General features: G+C 41.7%; 1 protein-coding gene across 9 annotated transcripts in view; it reads left to right on the top strand.

The window, feature by feature from the left end:
• Window positions 1-3,483: 3,483 nt before the first annotated feature.
• Window positions 3,484-16,300, top strand: part of LOC308077489 (polypyrimidine tract-binding protein 2-like) — a 30,075-nt gene continuing 17,258 nt past the window's right edge. For 3 of the 9 annotated variants that reach the window (XM_080418202.1, XM_080418201.1, XM_080418196.1), the window contains exons 1-5: window positions 3,484-3,613; window positions 8,365-8,392; window positions 12,226-12,286; window positions 13,421-13,593; window positions 16,031-16,171. In XM_080418202.1, the coding sequence (XP_080274328.1) occupies window positions 3,606-3,613; window positions 8,365-8,392; window positions 12,226-12,286; window positions 13,421-13,593; window positions 16,031-16,171 (411 nt within the window). In that variant the 5' untranslated portion in view covers window positions 3,484-3,605. Of the gene's footprint in view, window positions 3,614-8,364; window positions 8,393-9,235; window positions 9,360-12,225; window positions 12,287-13,420; window positions 13,594-16,030; window positions 16,172-16,300 lie in introns of all 9 variants that reach the window. The other 6 variants (XM_080418195.1, XM_080418194.1, XM_080418199.1 and 3 more) reach the window with 4 other exon arrangements.

Below are 16,300 nucleotides of genomic sequence, written 5' to 3'. Positions count from 1 at the left end.
GGCCTAATTGTCCGGGTATCCCCATCTGAAAACATTTTGTGCCAGGGACCCCGATACAAGATTTGTGCTGTTAAAATGTGCTGTTTCCACATATTCCACATATTCCACATTTCAAATTTTTCTCCCCACCAAAATCTTTTTGAAAATAGCAGTTCTACAAGATGCGACGCATTGTGAGCTTGTAGATCGGCTATTTTCAAATAGTTGATGCATATACATGTAGGTTTAAAGTGCTCACGTGGAGCAGAATCTGGCAACACAGCATGTCTGTGCGACTCCCAGCTGGTGAAGCTATTCAACAGGCTCTTGATCGTCCCCCGATAGAGGGCCCTGATGATGTTAGAACTCAGGCCAGACTTCTGAGCCACCATGCATGCAGGATGCTCCAAAGCACTGGTACCCAGCCTGGGTGGGGCGGGTACCAGTGTCCTGTATGTACGAGAAGCATTATAGGGCTTACAGTAAGTGCTTAACATGTCTGAAAAACTAAACTGCGTGTGTGCGTGTGGAGGGGGTCTCAGCCTTTGTCAAAGTGGGGTGGGGGTGGGGGGGCAAGGAAAAAAAGGTTGGGAAACCAAATCATTTGCGTACATTGCTTGTGTCAGTGCTATCTGAATTATTCTGAGGTGGGCATTTTGCATTGTCCCTGGCAAGTATTTTGCTAATGTATATATACTGTAATGTATGTATGCATGTATGTATGTATGTATGTATGTATGTATGTATGTATGTATGTATGTATGTATGTATGTATGTATGTATGTATGTATGTATGTATGTATGTATGTATGCATGTATATGCTGCCACTCAAAGTTAGTTTAGTGGCACAAATTAGCAAAAAGAAAGAGGCATTCAGGACCAGCATAAAGGACGCCTTTATATCATTGCAAAAAATATATATCTGCGGTGACTAAAGGGCTCATTTGAGCCAGCCAGCTTTTCCAACTCCATTGTTTGTTTCCATATCACATCTGACAGGCTTGTTTTTTGGCCCCGACGCACCCCTCCCCCCCTCTCCCCTCCCCTCCCCTCTTTCTCTCTCGTTAATAACAACATGACTTGTATCCCCGGTGCTTTGGGAGCCAGGCGGGCATGTCAGGCCCGCTGTTATTTCCTGAACAGCGAGCGGGCGCCGGCTGATAAACGGCGGTGATTTGCTGAGCGCTTGACAGTTTGCTTATTTCACTTTTGCTCAGAGGGACCCTCATCAGCTAATTTCAACATGGCAGCTTCGGGAAGCACGACTGAGTGTTTGGGGAAATGTCATTTTTAATTAAATCCCAGGTCCTTTAAGATAAGCAGTTAGGCGTTAATTTCACCCTGGGCGTGACGTTTGTCAGGAGCCCAGGAGCATGACGTATGTCTGTCAAGATTAATTATATGCATAAACTAGCCCGCACTCTCTCTCTCTCTCTCTCTCTCTCTCCTCCTCTCCGTCTTCCCTTGGTACTGAAACGAAGCCCCCCAAATCATGTGCCTGTCAGCGCTACTGTGCCCGCTGATATTTGCCCGGCGCACTGCTTGCTCCGCTGAAGGTCTGCATGCCCAGAGACACCAGAGACGTGTCAGTTTATGGAAGAGGAGTATCCTCTCTGCCCAGAAGTACACATAGCCCTGCAAGCATGCACTTGGAGTCCCCTATCGCACAAAAAACCCCACATAATGCTATGTCGCTGTCGGCAGTGGTGTAAAGTAACTAAGTATTTACTCAAGTACTGTACTTAAGTACAATTTTGAGGAATTTGTACTTTACTTGAGTATTTCCAATTTCCAGTACTTTTACTTACTCCACTGCATCTCGGATCAAAATATTGTACTTTTACTCCACTGCATTTATTTGAAAACTTTAGTAACTAGTTACTTTGTGGATTTTGATTATTATTACAAAACGTACATTACCCACTTCAGCCCTATATAATATACATTTCGCCATTTCAAAATAGCCGATCTACAAGCTCACAATGCGTCGCATCGCGACGCGTTGTGAGCTTGTAGATCTGCTATTTTCAAAAGATTTTTATACATTTGAAAAGTACAAATTGTGAGTACTATTTCCACCACTGGCTGTCGGGTGGAAACCTTGTAGGCCTATATGTCCAAAACTGTTACTTTTCAGGAAATGGAAAAAATAGTGAGGCCCTGTCTTTCCCTATAGGACTGACGGTGGGTAGCTACTGGGACGGAAGTCGGGGCTTGATCAACCCTGTTGTTGCGAGACGCGAAACACCCTATATGACCCCAGGCTATAACACTGATGATACGTCCCAGGTGCATCCATGTGATGTTTTCTTTATAGGTACTTATTATTTAGTCACAAGCCCTTGTTAATACGACGATAGAATTCATGAAATCTCTGCGTGTGCGTTTAGCTGTCCTTCACACATCTCGAGAAGCGCCCGACTGTTCGACTTCAAATGCACCGCGTGTATCACCGAGGACCCAAGGGAGCGCGGTATAGCCAGCGTGCAGTCAGTCGGATCAGCGGTTGTCCAGAATCGCAGATCTGACCGACCGCTAGGCCCAAATATATGCAATTAGGCATAGGCCTGCAGGTATATGGAGATCCGGTTGAGCAGAACCTCCCATCAAACTATATAAATAATATGCCCATATGGGCATAAAAAATGATACAGCAGTGGTGTGCAGTGGTGGAAAAAAGTGCTCACGTTTTTTACTCAAGTAAAAGTATCAATTCCACAATGTAGAAGTAAGGATAAGGATAATTCCTTTTAACAGGTCGTTCATGAAAGTCCTTGCGGTCTTGTTTCCAATGAGAACCTGTGAGCAATTAGGGGTTAAGAGTCTTGCGCAGGGACAAATTTCATTTCATCGACACATATGCTGGTCTGGCCTGGAATCGAACCTGGGGCAACCAGGGCCTCTGGCTCCCTAGGCGGCCTCACTAACCACTCAGCTATGGCCGCCCCTCTACAGTACACTGTTACAAGTAAAAGTCTGGAATTCAAAATTTACTTGAGTAAAAGTAGTACTTTTGGTGCTTTAAGTCCATTTTGATACCAATACTTTTGTACTTCTACGCAAGTAAATTTTGAATTCCAGACTTTTACTTGTAACAGAGTATTTCTACATTGCAGTATTGATAAAAAAAAAGAAAAAGAGTACTTTTCCCACCACTGTGAATAAATAATGGACCTTGATATGAAAAAGGTTGAAAAAAAACACTAGTAAAATCCCTACATTTAAATTGAATTAAAATGATAATAAATATAAATAAAATTAAAATAAAGAAACACAATAATGTAAAATAATATAATACATAATTTATAAAATGAAATAAAATATAAATTACTTAATTAAATAAAATCCCTACATTTAAATTAAACTGACATTAATTTTCTAAAAATCCCTCGGGTTTTTCCGTGCATTTCCGTCACAGTTCCTCGGCTCCTCTCGTCATTTCCCGTGTCTTCTCGTCCATTTCCGTCGCTCCAGTAGTAAACCTAACATCCAGCGGGCATCCATTTTGCCGTCGTATCGTGTCGTGCTGTCTGTGTCTCTGTATGTTTTGTAACGTCGGCTCGGAGAGAAGAGGAAGAAACCCCATTTAAACGACGCCGAAGGGAACAAAAAAACGTGGAAGAAAATGGACGGGTACGTTTTAAATGTATTATCCTTAAATGATGTCTTAACGCGCCCGTGCACGCGCTCGGGATGTGTTATTGAACGGCGGCCCATTGACGTCCTGTTTGTTGTTTGAGAGAGAGAGAGAGAGCTAAGCTAAAGGGTTAGCATTAGCATGGTTTCCATAGACACCACGCGCACGCCGCCTGCCTTTGAAGTTTGGAGCTCGCGCGCGCCAATGCAGTTGCTGTTTTTCTGCGTTCGGCGTTTAAACGTTGGTATATGTTTGAACATGTAATATTAAATGCCGTTATGAAACGTCACACAATGTGCATGTAACGGCTGTTGCCCTTTTTTTTAGCTAGGTTTATTAGCCGAGCTAGCGGCGTTGCCAGGTTTTGAGAGAGAAACAAGCAATCAGGTCTATGAATACGAGCCCAATATAAGCGACTGGGCCACACGAGTGCTGTAAACGAACCTAGTTAGTACATGCATGAAAGCTCACAACATACGACGTGCTATGAAGCTTGTAGATCTGCTATATTCATACATTCTTATATTAAAATATGGAATATGTTTAGGAAACCATTCTAGCGGCACAAATGCTCCCTACCCTGCCACAAAGCATTTATGAAAAATATTTGAGAACCACTGGTTACAATGTAAAATATTGTGAAACAAGCCAAAAATAAGTAACCACACTTAAAAAAAAACAAGCCCTAAAAAACCTTAAAACCCGCAACTACCAATATTTACAAGCAACTTTACAGAAAAACAAGCCCCAAGTCGCTTATAATAAGCGGACTTGGCAACACTAAGCTGAACCACAGACCACTATGCTGTGTTCTTTTGTTGTAGCTAATCGTTAGCTTTAGCTGCTAATGCTGCTAACGGCAGAGACTGGCGTTGTAATGCTGCGCGCTAAGCTAAACGAGTGGTTCACAAAGTGGGGGTCCTTGAGGGAGTTCCAGGGGGTCCCCAGCTAAATGATAAGATACTAGATAGTTAGGAACCAAATGGACCCTTGTGGGTCTGTGACTCAGTTAAATTGACATTGATTTTACGATATAAATTGGGGTCTCAGAGATAGAAATGCCGTTAAATGGGGGTCCATAGCCTATAATGCATGTCAAACTGGGGGGGTCCTTGAAATTAAAATGGTTGAAAATCACTGCTAGAGCAGTACAAATCTTCTCTTGTGGGGGTCCCTGGCATATCTTTTCAACTGGGGGTCCGTGGGCTAATAAGTGTAAATTTGGGGGTCCTTCACATGAAAAAGTTTGAGAACCACTGAACTAGTGGTTCTCAAAGTGGGGTATGTATAAAAAAATATTTTGAAATTAGCAGATCTACAAGCTCACGATGCAACGCATTGCAAGCTTGTTGATCTGCTATTTTCAAATGGCCTAAATGTATATAGGGCTGAAGTGGTAAATGTATGTTTTGTAATAATAATCGAAATCTACAAAGTAACTGTAGTGGAGTAAAAGTACAACATTTTCCTCTGAGATGTAGTAGGGTAGAAGTAAAACACTGAAGAAAGTGAAAATACCCCCCCAAAAAGACAGCACAGTTACTTGAGTAAATATACTTAGTTACTTTCCACCACTGCCCTATAACATTGGCATCTGGAAAATAGCCGATCTACAAGCTCACAACATTGGAATATGTGTGAACCATTTTCTCAACACAAATTGTATATGGGTCCCTGCTAGGCTAGCACAACATATTTTCAGATGATGGTTTCAACGTCTGGTCTGGGGGTCCACAAGGGGTCCAGATTGACCCTTAGGGGTCAAATTCTCAGTGTTAATTTAGCTCTGAGCATTTACAAATAGACCTGTAAATGACCATTCGTACACTCTCAGAGTTACAGACCCGTACGGTTCCATTTGGACCCCCTGGTGGTCCCCGGACGGGGCGTTGAGAACGACCAGTGGTCTAATTCCTGGCTGGACAGGCTTGACCTGCAGCATCTGTTATCTTTCCTTTGTTCATGTCAACAGTGTTTACAGTGAACTGTATGATGTCAAACGGCACAATGAGTGACATAAACCCTTTAAGACCTGAAGCCGATTCTACAAATGTCTTCTAAATCCCAACAGTTTTCTGAAAAAATCTGTTTCCATGTCAGTGGTTGTCAAACTTTTTCATGTCAAGGACCCCCAAAATGATATGTATTTGGTCGCGGACCCCCATCTCAAAATGTGTTGTTCCAGGGACCCCCAGAAGCAAAGATTTGAGTTACAAATGTTCGCTTTAAAAAATACATATTCAAAGATTTGCACACATTTTCACGATTTTTCATAGCGCGGCACCGAGTGCCGCGCTAAGAGCTTGCAGATCTGATATTTTTGAGTAGCCAAAGTATAAAATAATGCTCTTTAGCTCAAATCTAAAAGTGACACAGGTGCGTTCCAGGTCAGTGTTGCAGTAAACCCTATGATGGCATACAGGATAACTGAGTCAAAGTGACATCACTACTGTCCTATCCTTCTGACAGTATAACGTCGTCACCTTGCTAAACGAATGGCCTACGTCAAGTTTTTCATAACAAATAAAAAACTGTTCCTAAACTATATGATATATTTCTGAATCATTTCAACCCAAAACGTTTATAACAAATTATGACTATATTACAATTAAAATAACACTGTCTGTAAATTATGTAACATTAGACATTTAAATAGGATTAAACCTGACTTAGGCCAAATGATTTACTGATTTAGGCCATTTGGCAGTGTTTTTGGCCTAAGTCACAAAAACATGTGACAAAAAAATGTCTATTTTGGCCTAATTCACACTAGGGAGTTAGGCCATTATACTAAAATGGGGAGGGAACAGCAGGATCCTTTTCAATTAGGAGATATGCGATTTTACCAGAGGTGGCCAGTGTCATGAGGGGCTGACTTAGGCAAAAATATAATTTTCCTCAAAACGTGACGTAGGCCATTAGTTTAGCAAGGTGATGACATGGGTGTGTCTTAACACAGGCTTAAGAAGATTCCTAATACAGACACAACAATCAACATAATTATTATGAATGCTGCTACAGTGTGATTGTAGATGTAACAATAAAGAACCCTTGAACATGATCACTTCATTACTGGTGTTTATGCCAGGATCCCAGGGGGTCCCCAGCAACATGAGGAACAGTTTAATCACTCTTATTTCACAGCGGGTTGAAGTTGAAATGACTATTACTATATTTACTATATTAAAAATCTGAATACAGATCATTGGATTCACACCGCTCATCTGCAGTATAGGCATGTAGAATTCGGTACTCAGTGATGTTCATTGGCCTGCATCTCAGACGCATATTATTAAGAAAAGACACATTTAACTCACCGTCCGTGCGTCCATGGGCGCACATTACTTGTCAACAACAAATTCCGTGTCAAGAAAAAACAATCAAACACAAATAATCCGCGGACACCGGTATTTTGCATGGCCGCATCCTACTTTATCCTACGTTATGAACAACAAAATCCACGTTGAAATCACCTTAAACACGATAGAAACAAAAAAAAGTTCAACGGACACCGCCATTTTGACCAGATTTAATAGATGGGTTTCCTGTTTGTAAACATGAGCGGATGATGCGCGCGCAGTGGAGGGTTGAGCAGTAGAGGGCGCTATTACCCGCAGCAGCTCTAGTCAAATGTACACTCATAAAAGAAATGGTCTTCACCAGGTTTAATGAAAGTAGATTAAATGATGCAGTTTGTAATATCTTCTTTACTCAATAAAAATGATTTGTCGGAAGTTGGATCTGTTTGTATATAATAGCAGCATTATGCCTATTATGACTAAAATAGCAGCATTATGCCTATCTAAATCCAGAAAATAACAACAGAGTGAATGGCGCTTCCGGTTCGTTCTACCACCCGCATGCGCAGATTGCGCACTCTGCTCTGTGATGATGTCGCGCGGAAACCCATCTATAGGGTCACACGTTTGAGTATAATACCCGGAGCAACGTCTCTGTGCCGTGTATGCCGTGACCTGATTTTATGGGACACACTTTTTAGTATAACACCCCAGAGCTGAAACGTGAATGTCTGTGCCATGGGCAGTCGGCAAAATCGAAATTTCTTGTAAATGAAAAACATAGTGATTGATGTTATAGTGGTGTAAAATGTAACCATATTTAAATACCACCAAAGTATTTAATTTGCAATGTCTGCATACTTTTTGTAAAAATTAAAGTAATGTTTTTAATTTTATTTTTATTATGATACATATTCTATAACCATATAAGATCAACACAATTTAAACGCTGCACCTTGTTAAAAATGAATCATTGAATATCCCTGGGACTAAAGGACCTGTGGGTCCCGGGACCTATTACATTGAAAACCTAGCAACATCCCTGGGTACTAAATGTAATAACTAATAAATTATTGTTCGGTTCCTTGCCTGGTACAAGACATTTTGTAATGATCTTGCCAGAGCCTAATATGTATCAATTTTGTAGTCCGTTTGTGAACCACTGGTTTAAAAGCCAGCATTTAGCTAAAGTCACCTTCTAATTCAGAATAAAATAAATACATTTACTTTTATGCTTTTGCTTTTATTTACTGTTTACTTGAAATGAACAATTTCTTGATAGTACATCTTCATAAGTGGATAGTTGTATGCAAGTTTCAAAGGTATACAAGACAGACGAGAAACATCAGAGGTATTTGTATGCAAGTATTTACAGATCATTTTGGTATTGTATGTTTTTATTTGAACAAAATTCCTAGTATCATAAATGTTTTTCTTTTTTCTTTCAGCATCGGTGATGTTGCAGTTGGAGTGAAGGTGAGTTTTCAAACCTGATCTACCCCTTGTTTCTCCAGTGACGAACATAAATGAACATTTTCCATTAAATGACATTTTTTATATATATGACATGTTCAAGGTAGGGCTGGGCAATTCACTGAAAACATTTCTTTTAGGACCAATAACCGAATAATAAGGCCTGTTAATCGAATAATCTAGAGGTAGGGTTTTTTATAATTAGTTTTTTATTCCATCAACAAATTGACTAAATCGTTACCGTAGTCTGATTAAAGGAGAATTTTGGACTACGTTTTTCTTACCTTTTCTATGATGTTATGATATCTTAGGATGAATGGTACAGTAGAAAAATGTCATAACTCCATCCCGGGTCCGCCACAGCTTAAAACGTGCGCGGATAGGCCTTGTGCTAGATAGCATATTTTAATATATATATATTTTTTTTAGATCTGACGTTCATAGTAACAGAACACTGTGCAACCAGTCTAAGTCTCGCTAGACGAGATTGAAATCTCGAGATTTCATTTTTTTTGGGACAGTGTTCTGTCACTATGAACGTCGGATCAAAAAAAAAGAAGCTATTAAAATATGTGATCTAACGCAAGGCCTATCCGTGCACGTTTTAAGCTGTGGTGGACCCAGGATGGAGTTATGAAAATGTTCTATTGTACCATTCATCCTTAACACATTGAATGCCAGAGTTATTTCAGATTTTTTAGCTGTTTTATGCCAGAGATTTTTCATTGAGAAAAAAAAAGTACTCAGGAGCCGAGATACAGAATTTTTAAGTTTTAAGTTAACAAGGAAGTGGATGGGAGTTTAAATCTTCAAAAAAACATATCTCCTTGGTCTTTGGGTCCATAGGTCTTTTTTCTTTTTTGAAAAAACGCATCAATGCGTTCTTGGCACGCAAGTGATGGATTCAAAAGAACGCATCGATGCGTTCTTGGCACTGTATGTGTTAAGATATCATAACATCATAGAAAAGGTAAGAAAAACTTAGTCCAAAATTCTCCTTTAACCTATTGTTATACTTCATTGTACCATGGTGGTGTACAAAAAAAGCAAATATCTGAGCTTGTAGATCAGTTATTTTCTTAAATGTTAAAATGGTATGGTTCTTGAATGAGCACAGACTACTGTCAAATCGGTGTGCTTCTATTTCATCTTAAGCAGAACAGCCACAGTCAGATACTTTGGCTTATTAAGGGATGTACCGAAGGTAGAGGTTCGGAATCATAATGAAAACTAGGTTTTCCCCACATCCCTCTCAGGCCGACCTTGCTGTAGCAATTGAGTCTTTGCTGTATCTCCACTCGATATAGAATCCATTTGCTATTGACAGTAGCTCCTGTAATCCGGACCCCACAGAAGCCTGATTTGGCTGTCACCTGCAGTCTGCCATCTTTGAGCCAATCAGCGTACGCTTGAATAGGAGAAGTGGTGTGGGACGGCTGTATTTTCTACACAGAGAATTAATCCGATAGTTTTTGTGCAAATGAGGTGACAGTCCACATAGAAATGAAGGCATCACTGCCCACCCTTGGTGACCCTTGCTGTTGTGTGACGGTCAGCTTTGTGCATTTCATGATCTATTCTTTGGGGGCTTTTTTTCGTGCCTTTTATTGATAGTGGATATAGACAGGAAATGGGGAGAGACTTGCGGTAAAGATCGTCGGGAACGGGACTCGAGCCCGCGATGCACTGTCGGGCTACATTGGAGCCTAGCGGTCCGGGCCATGATGATTTCTTTGTCCTCGGTTCCTCATGATCTAGACCAGAGGGTTTCAATGTTGGGGCCAATTGGAAAGGAGAGTGAAATGAAGGGCGGGGGGAATCATAAATTAATTAAATATGTTGGGCATGTCATTGTCCAAAACTTTATAACAAATCCTCAAATAGCAGATCTACAAGCTCACAAGGCATTGCAGTGTGGCGCTTTGTGAGCTTTTTTAGAAGGCTTTGCAATGTTTTTAAAGGGATTGTAGGCGATTCAGAGATAAACAAAGAAAAATAATCCAGCAGTTCGTTTCCCCGACCACCAGGGGGTGTCGCACGGAGGACTTCCATAGAGTTAAGGAGACTTCTAAACCGTCCATGCCGAATATAGGTTACTTTATTCGGATACAATTCGCGGAACTGCCCGCCCCTGCCGGTTCTCTGAATTTTTATTTTTAAATAGGCTCTTTCATGACAAATTGACCACATATATGAAGTTAAACAACTAAATTCTATCCAAACGCTGTCTGAAAAGTAAATTATGTGCATCAAAAACAAAGTTTGAGAGCATTTTAAAACCGAAAGTAAAAAGTCCACACGGACGCGCACGGATGCGCACATGCGTGCGTTAATTTACGGACCGGATACCCGGATGTGTAACCTAAATAGTAGGGAAAATACGGATTTCAGAAAGAGGAGTGTTTTTCAATGCAGGAAAACACCCCAGCATCATTATATAGTGGCTGATAGAGGGGAAAAAATGCAAAATATATATATATAGAGGTATTTTTCAAATTTAGGCTTAATGTTGCCTACAATCCCTTTAAAGAATGTTTTATTGTTTAAGACATTTCACAATAGGGGGCCGCAGACAGAGGTTATGGCTATGTGAAGGTCCTTGGTATATGGAAACGTTTGGGAACCTCTGATTTAGACTTATAATAGTTGTAAGAGGTTCTGTTCTTTGGAAACAAGGTACATTACATCTGGTAAATATAACTGGAGTAAAAGCGGTAATCTTGTGGGCTTTCAGGCCTGTTGCTACACCATGAACATGTCAACATTTTATTCCAAGGGGCATACTATGGTTTAGTCCCAACATTTCATCTTAAACTCTGATAGCTATAAAGACGTTATAGTCCGATATTTGGGTCCGGAACAGTCTTATATCTCTGAAATGTTTTTCTGTTTCTAGCTCTCATGATATTAGACTGGCTGTAATGAAATGGGGAAAGGCTTGTGTCCAGGTAGCTTATACCAAACAAACTTGTTTCCTTGTGTAAATGCATTGTTTGCGGGCACCTAACCTTATTTGTCAAGTACCAGCTGCATTTCCATCTGCACTAAACCAAGTTAAAGCCCTCCCCTCCAAGGGAAACGGAATGGTCGTAAAATACTGATTCCTCTGATAAGATTGGTCTTTGCCGCCCGGTTTATTTCATCAATATTTCATGTCAAAGCCAAACAAAGAATTTACCTGCCGTTGGCTGGGGGGGAAACATTTCCTACATTCTCTCAGGTTGGGGAACGTGTGCGCACATTTTGGCCAATGTCAAAGGCAACTTTATTACCTTTTCTTAATTTATTTGCGTTGTGTCCTGCTGCCATGGCCCTGCAACCTCTAGTTTATCGTAACTATAAAGAATGCCGGTGACACGAGAACAATTGGTTCAAATTCACTCACAGGAAGAAAAGGAAGAAGGGAGGGTCGGGCTCGGGTCTGAAGCTATTAAGAAGTTGTGTTTGTAATGGGTCCCCAGCCGTTCTCCCTCACCGTTCCCATCAGTCAGGTTTAAGAGTGCACGGGAGCACGTCAGCTGGCGGGCTGCCGTGCGTGGCTCCGTGGGGCCCGCGGGGACCCCGAGCAACTCTGGATGAAACAAAACACATCTCGGCATCTTAAATTCTGAGAGATTAAACCCGAAGAGCGGAGGCATTCTTAAGCTGTCGTTTTATGTCCTCCTCCCCGCTTCCTTTATCCCAGCGTCCTCTTTTTGCTTATTTAAACTGTCCTCTGTGTGCGCTAGTTTATTGTTTGTCTTCTGAGTGGACTCTGTGGGTAATGTAGATCTTCTTGTGACATTTCACTGCTGTGTGTGTCTGATCAGGCTTTCTTCTTGTGTGTCTCATTGCAGAGAGGATCGGATGAGCTGAGTATGTACAACAGTCCCAACTCTGGCATGAGCAGTATCAGCGGTGAGTTCGTTCCGACCACCTCTGAGCCAGAGGGAGGGGGAGGAATTTGCATGCAGCCATTTGATCAACAACTGGAAAACATTAAAAGATATCAAGGGGATAAATAGGTGTATGATAGTGAGACGGGGTCACGCAAGTGCTGCTCTTCCTCTGTTGGGAGGTATTTAGTATATGCATAAACTCATGCTCCATGGTAGGTGGGCATCCCACACACACACACACACAGTGCCACGTGCTTGGAATAGATGGTGCGTGTGTGTGTGCTATGCATTTTAATGGCTTATAGTGTTTCCCGCAGGAAATTCCTCCCAAGTTCAGGTGGTGACTGGCAAACACATCTTGATTTATTTATTTATTTAACACCTCCTGTTTGCCACAGAGGCATATAATCCTGGTGAGTCAGTTTCTGTATTGGATACATTACCTGGATAACAGTGTTGGGGAAAACAGCACTGTATAAACAAAACGGGTTAGGGAGCGGGAAACACTGTCTCGTTTTGGAAGACGAGGCTAGACAAAGTATGGTCACAAAGGGGGATATAGGATGACTGGAAGAGCGGTAGTGCAGTCACAAAGATAATCCACACAAGCTCAGTATAGGTATTCCCTGCCGCCCCCCCCCCAAAAAAGATGTATAAACAAAATACACTCCACAACACACAGACTACTGTAGCATGAAGGCTACTCCATTGCACAACGGTGTCACTTGTCACATCGCTACCTAGGCTGTCACCATTGTGGAGTCTTGATAGTTGTCAAACAAACATATTTTTGAACATGTGGTTGGTAAACAAAAATTGCACCTGGCAGATATGACATAACTTGAATATATAAAGCCTATTTACTGAAATATACAAAAAAATTTACTGATAATGACCAGTACAAATAATAGACATACATGTTCTACGGCCAAAACAGGCCATATACTGTCCATATACATTTATACATTCACACATTTGCAAATGTAGCCGATCTACAAGCCCACATTGTGAGTTATTGTGAGAAAAACAGTTCTGGCCAAGCGACACCGTCATGCCACGGAGTATGAATTAGGCTTCAAACAGGATGGCGTCCCAGTCTTGATGAATGCTGCTGATCTCTAGCGATTTGTGTCATGAATCCCACTGCTTGCAGATGGGACCTCCAACGGCAGTGACAGTAAAAAGCTACGGGTGGAGGAGGCGCCTCCGTCTCGTGTGCTCCACATCAGGAAGCTGCCCAACGAGGCCTCGGAGACGGAGGTCATCGCCCTGGGGCTGCCCTTTGGCAAGGTCACCAACATCCTTACACTGAAGGGAAAGAACCAGGTAAGATAGAGACAAAAAAAAACTCAGAAAAACTATATTGGTTTATTGTCTAGACTCTAGTCTCTTGAGACAGACTGTTGGCTCACACAATTGTCAAATGTTTCCGCCTAACCGTCTGTACATCGTAAGCGCTGATAGGACAGTTCACACGGACACGCACATGCGTGCGTTTCATTTACGTCCCGGACAGAGCCGGATACAGAGCCGGTGGTCCTTGAGGGGGTTCCAGGTGGTCCTCAGTTAAATGATGGAGAGTTGATAACCAAATGGACCCTTATAGATCTTTAACTCTTAAGTATAAAATGTTACACTCAAGAGTTAAATTATTGTTAAATATCTGCAACTTACTTCACAAGAAGTCTCCACAGTTCCGAGTGTGGAGTTTGCCAAGTTCCAACTAACTAGTTGCTGCGCAGCTGCCTCTTAAAGGGTTAAGAGCTGGGTTACGAAAAGACCCGCCCCCACCTTCTGTGACGCACGCTTGGCTTCTCAGGCTTGCCTTCTCCAAAATGGTGCCCGAAATACAGACGCCTTAGAGCCGGAAGAGGCGTCCACCGTTATATGTCTATGGCGTAATCCCCCAGTTACTAGTTTATTAGTCGAAGCCTATCTAGCGTCCTGCTTAGCGGAAATGGGAGCGTGACGAATAATCAATGTAGAAATGTGTCCGCAAACTTTACACTGCAAACTAATTGATTTGGTGATGCCTCATTCATACAGGTGTCATTTTATTTGTTTGGAAAAAATATTTTTCACTTTTACGTGTTCTGTGTGGATGTTCTCAGGACACAGCAGCAGTTTAAATGAATTTGAATTAATCGCATGAAATAAACACTCCTAATGTCTATGGACCTTTTGGAATGCTGCTTTTTGTAGCATTCGAAGATTGTGGAAGAGTTGTCTGGCTTGAGAGAACATGTTGTGTTGGCTCATACACGTATCCAGACTTATGATCGTGCTGAAGATCTGTGTCTGCGGTCGAGAGGGTCGCCATGAAGGTCCTGGGCGACGCCTCGGGTGTTGAGAACAGTGACACATTCAGTTTGATTTTCTGTCATGAGTCTCCCAAGTCGCCCACTGTCTTTTTGTGTCACACGAGTACACTGGAGATATTATGTGTTGCTATCTCGGAACCGCATCTCCTCTGACTCGAGTGCGGCTCACAGGCTCCCTGAATGGAACACACAAAGTTGACCAGTGGGCCATTGTCCGTCTGCGGAGGAGGGCAGCGGGACATTATTGACATTTTGCCCTCCCAGATTGTCAAATGGAGTGCGGTAGCTTTGTTGGCTGCCAATGTCAGTAGGTCATGATACATTGTCAGCTTCCTCCTCTGAATGCACAGCAGAACTAGCAGTATCTGATAGTGCCACCGTCAGTGCATTCAAAGCCTCTGTATCGAGGAAGGAGGGGAAAAAAAGTGTTATCTGAACGTATCTAGTTTGCAGCAGCAGCTTCCCCAAAACATCTTTTGAGCAATATAATATCTCTGCTATGTTCCTAGATCCAGATAACAGAGTATGTCATTGTTGACTATTTGTGCATCTATCATTTGACAGCTTGTCAAATGATAGATGTGTCCTTTGATATACAGTAGTTTACCTTCTTTTTTCTTTTCTTTCCTCCCAATTTAAGGCGGTTACACACCGGCGAATATGCGAATATACGCAAAATTCGGACTCGTTCCGAATAATTAAAATACGCTTTTTTCGCTCCGCGAAACTGGTGTGGAAGCTTGCATTGACTTTATAAGGTTTTAAAAATAAACATATTATTCACATGAAAAAAATCGCCCCGGTGTGTAAGGACCTTTAGTCTTTACAATATAAAGACTACATTTATAAATCACCATGGGGTAATTGGTCTAAAGTTTATACCAATGGAGGAATCAGACTTTCAGTCTCCACGGAGGTAGTGCTGCACGATTAATCGAAAAAAGATTGTGATCTCGATTCAAACACCTATGCGATCTCGATTTTAAATTATGAAGATTTTTTTTTTGTTTTTTTTTGCTTAATATTTTTATATTTACAAGAGAATTGTGTGAGAATCGTGATCTCAATTCTTACGGAGGAAAATCGTGATTCACATTTGAGCAAGAATCGTGCAGCACTACACGGAGGTGCACAGGAACTTTCCCCCTGCCCCACACGCTGACACCGCGGGAGCTGAAATGTTACTTGACGCTCAATTGTCATACAAATAATTGTGATTTTAAATTGCTGACAATGACCACTACCAATACGCGCTGTGAGCTTTTTCAACAGATAACATTTATACAGATGAATGACAACAATTGTGTTCAACTCAAATAATTGAGATCCGGCCGATTATGTAATAATAATTGTGACGCACAAGGAAAGCGAACCATGGAGGGAAATGGTTTACATTTGTGCTTCATTCATCTCGTCTCTTTATTTTTTTTTCCCCGCCCAAGGCGTTCCTGGAGATGGGCACAGAGGAGGCGGCCATCACCATGGTGAACTATTACGCCACTGTGAGCCCTCACGTCCGTAACGTCCCCGTCTTCATCCAGTACTCCAACCACAAAGAGCTCAAGACTGATGCTGGCAACACGGTAAGGCAACACAACACTGGGCGTCCTTCAGGTCTAGAGTAGACGGGTTTTGGGCATACAAGGCTTGACTTATGTTATTAACCCATGAAGACCGGGAACACATCTGTGACATTTTTAGATTTCTTTGGC

This window comes from Gymnoscopelus braueri (assembly GCF_963280865.1).
Source record: "Gymnoscopelus braueri genome assembly, chromosome: 21".
Lineage (NCBI taxonomy): Eukaryota > Metazoa > Chordata > Actinopteri > Myctophiformes > Myctophidae > Gymnoscopelus > Gymnoscopelus braueri.
This window is presented reverse-complemented; position numbering and strand designations above follow the sequence as displayed.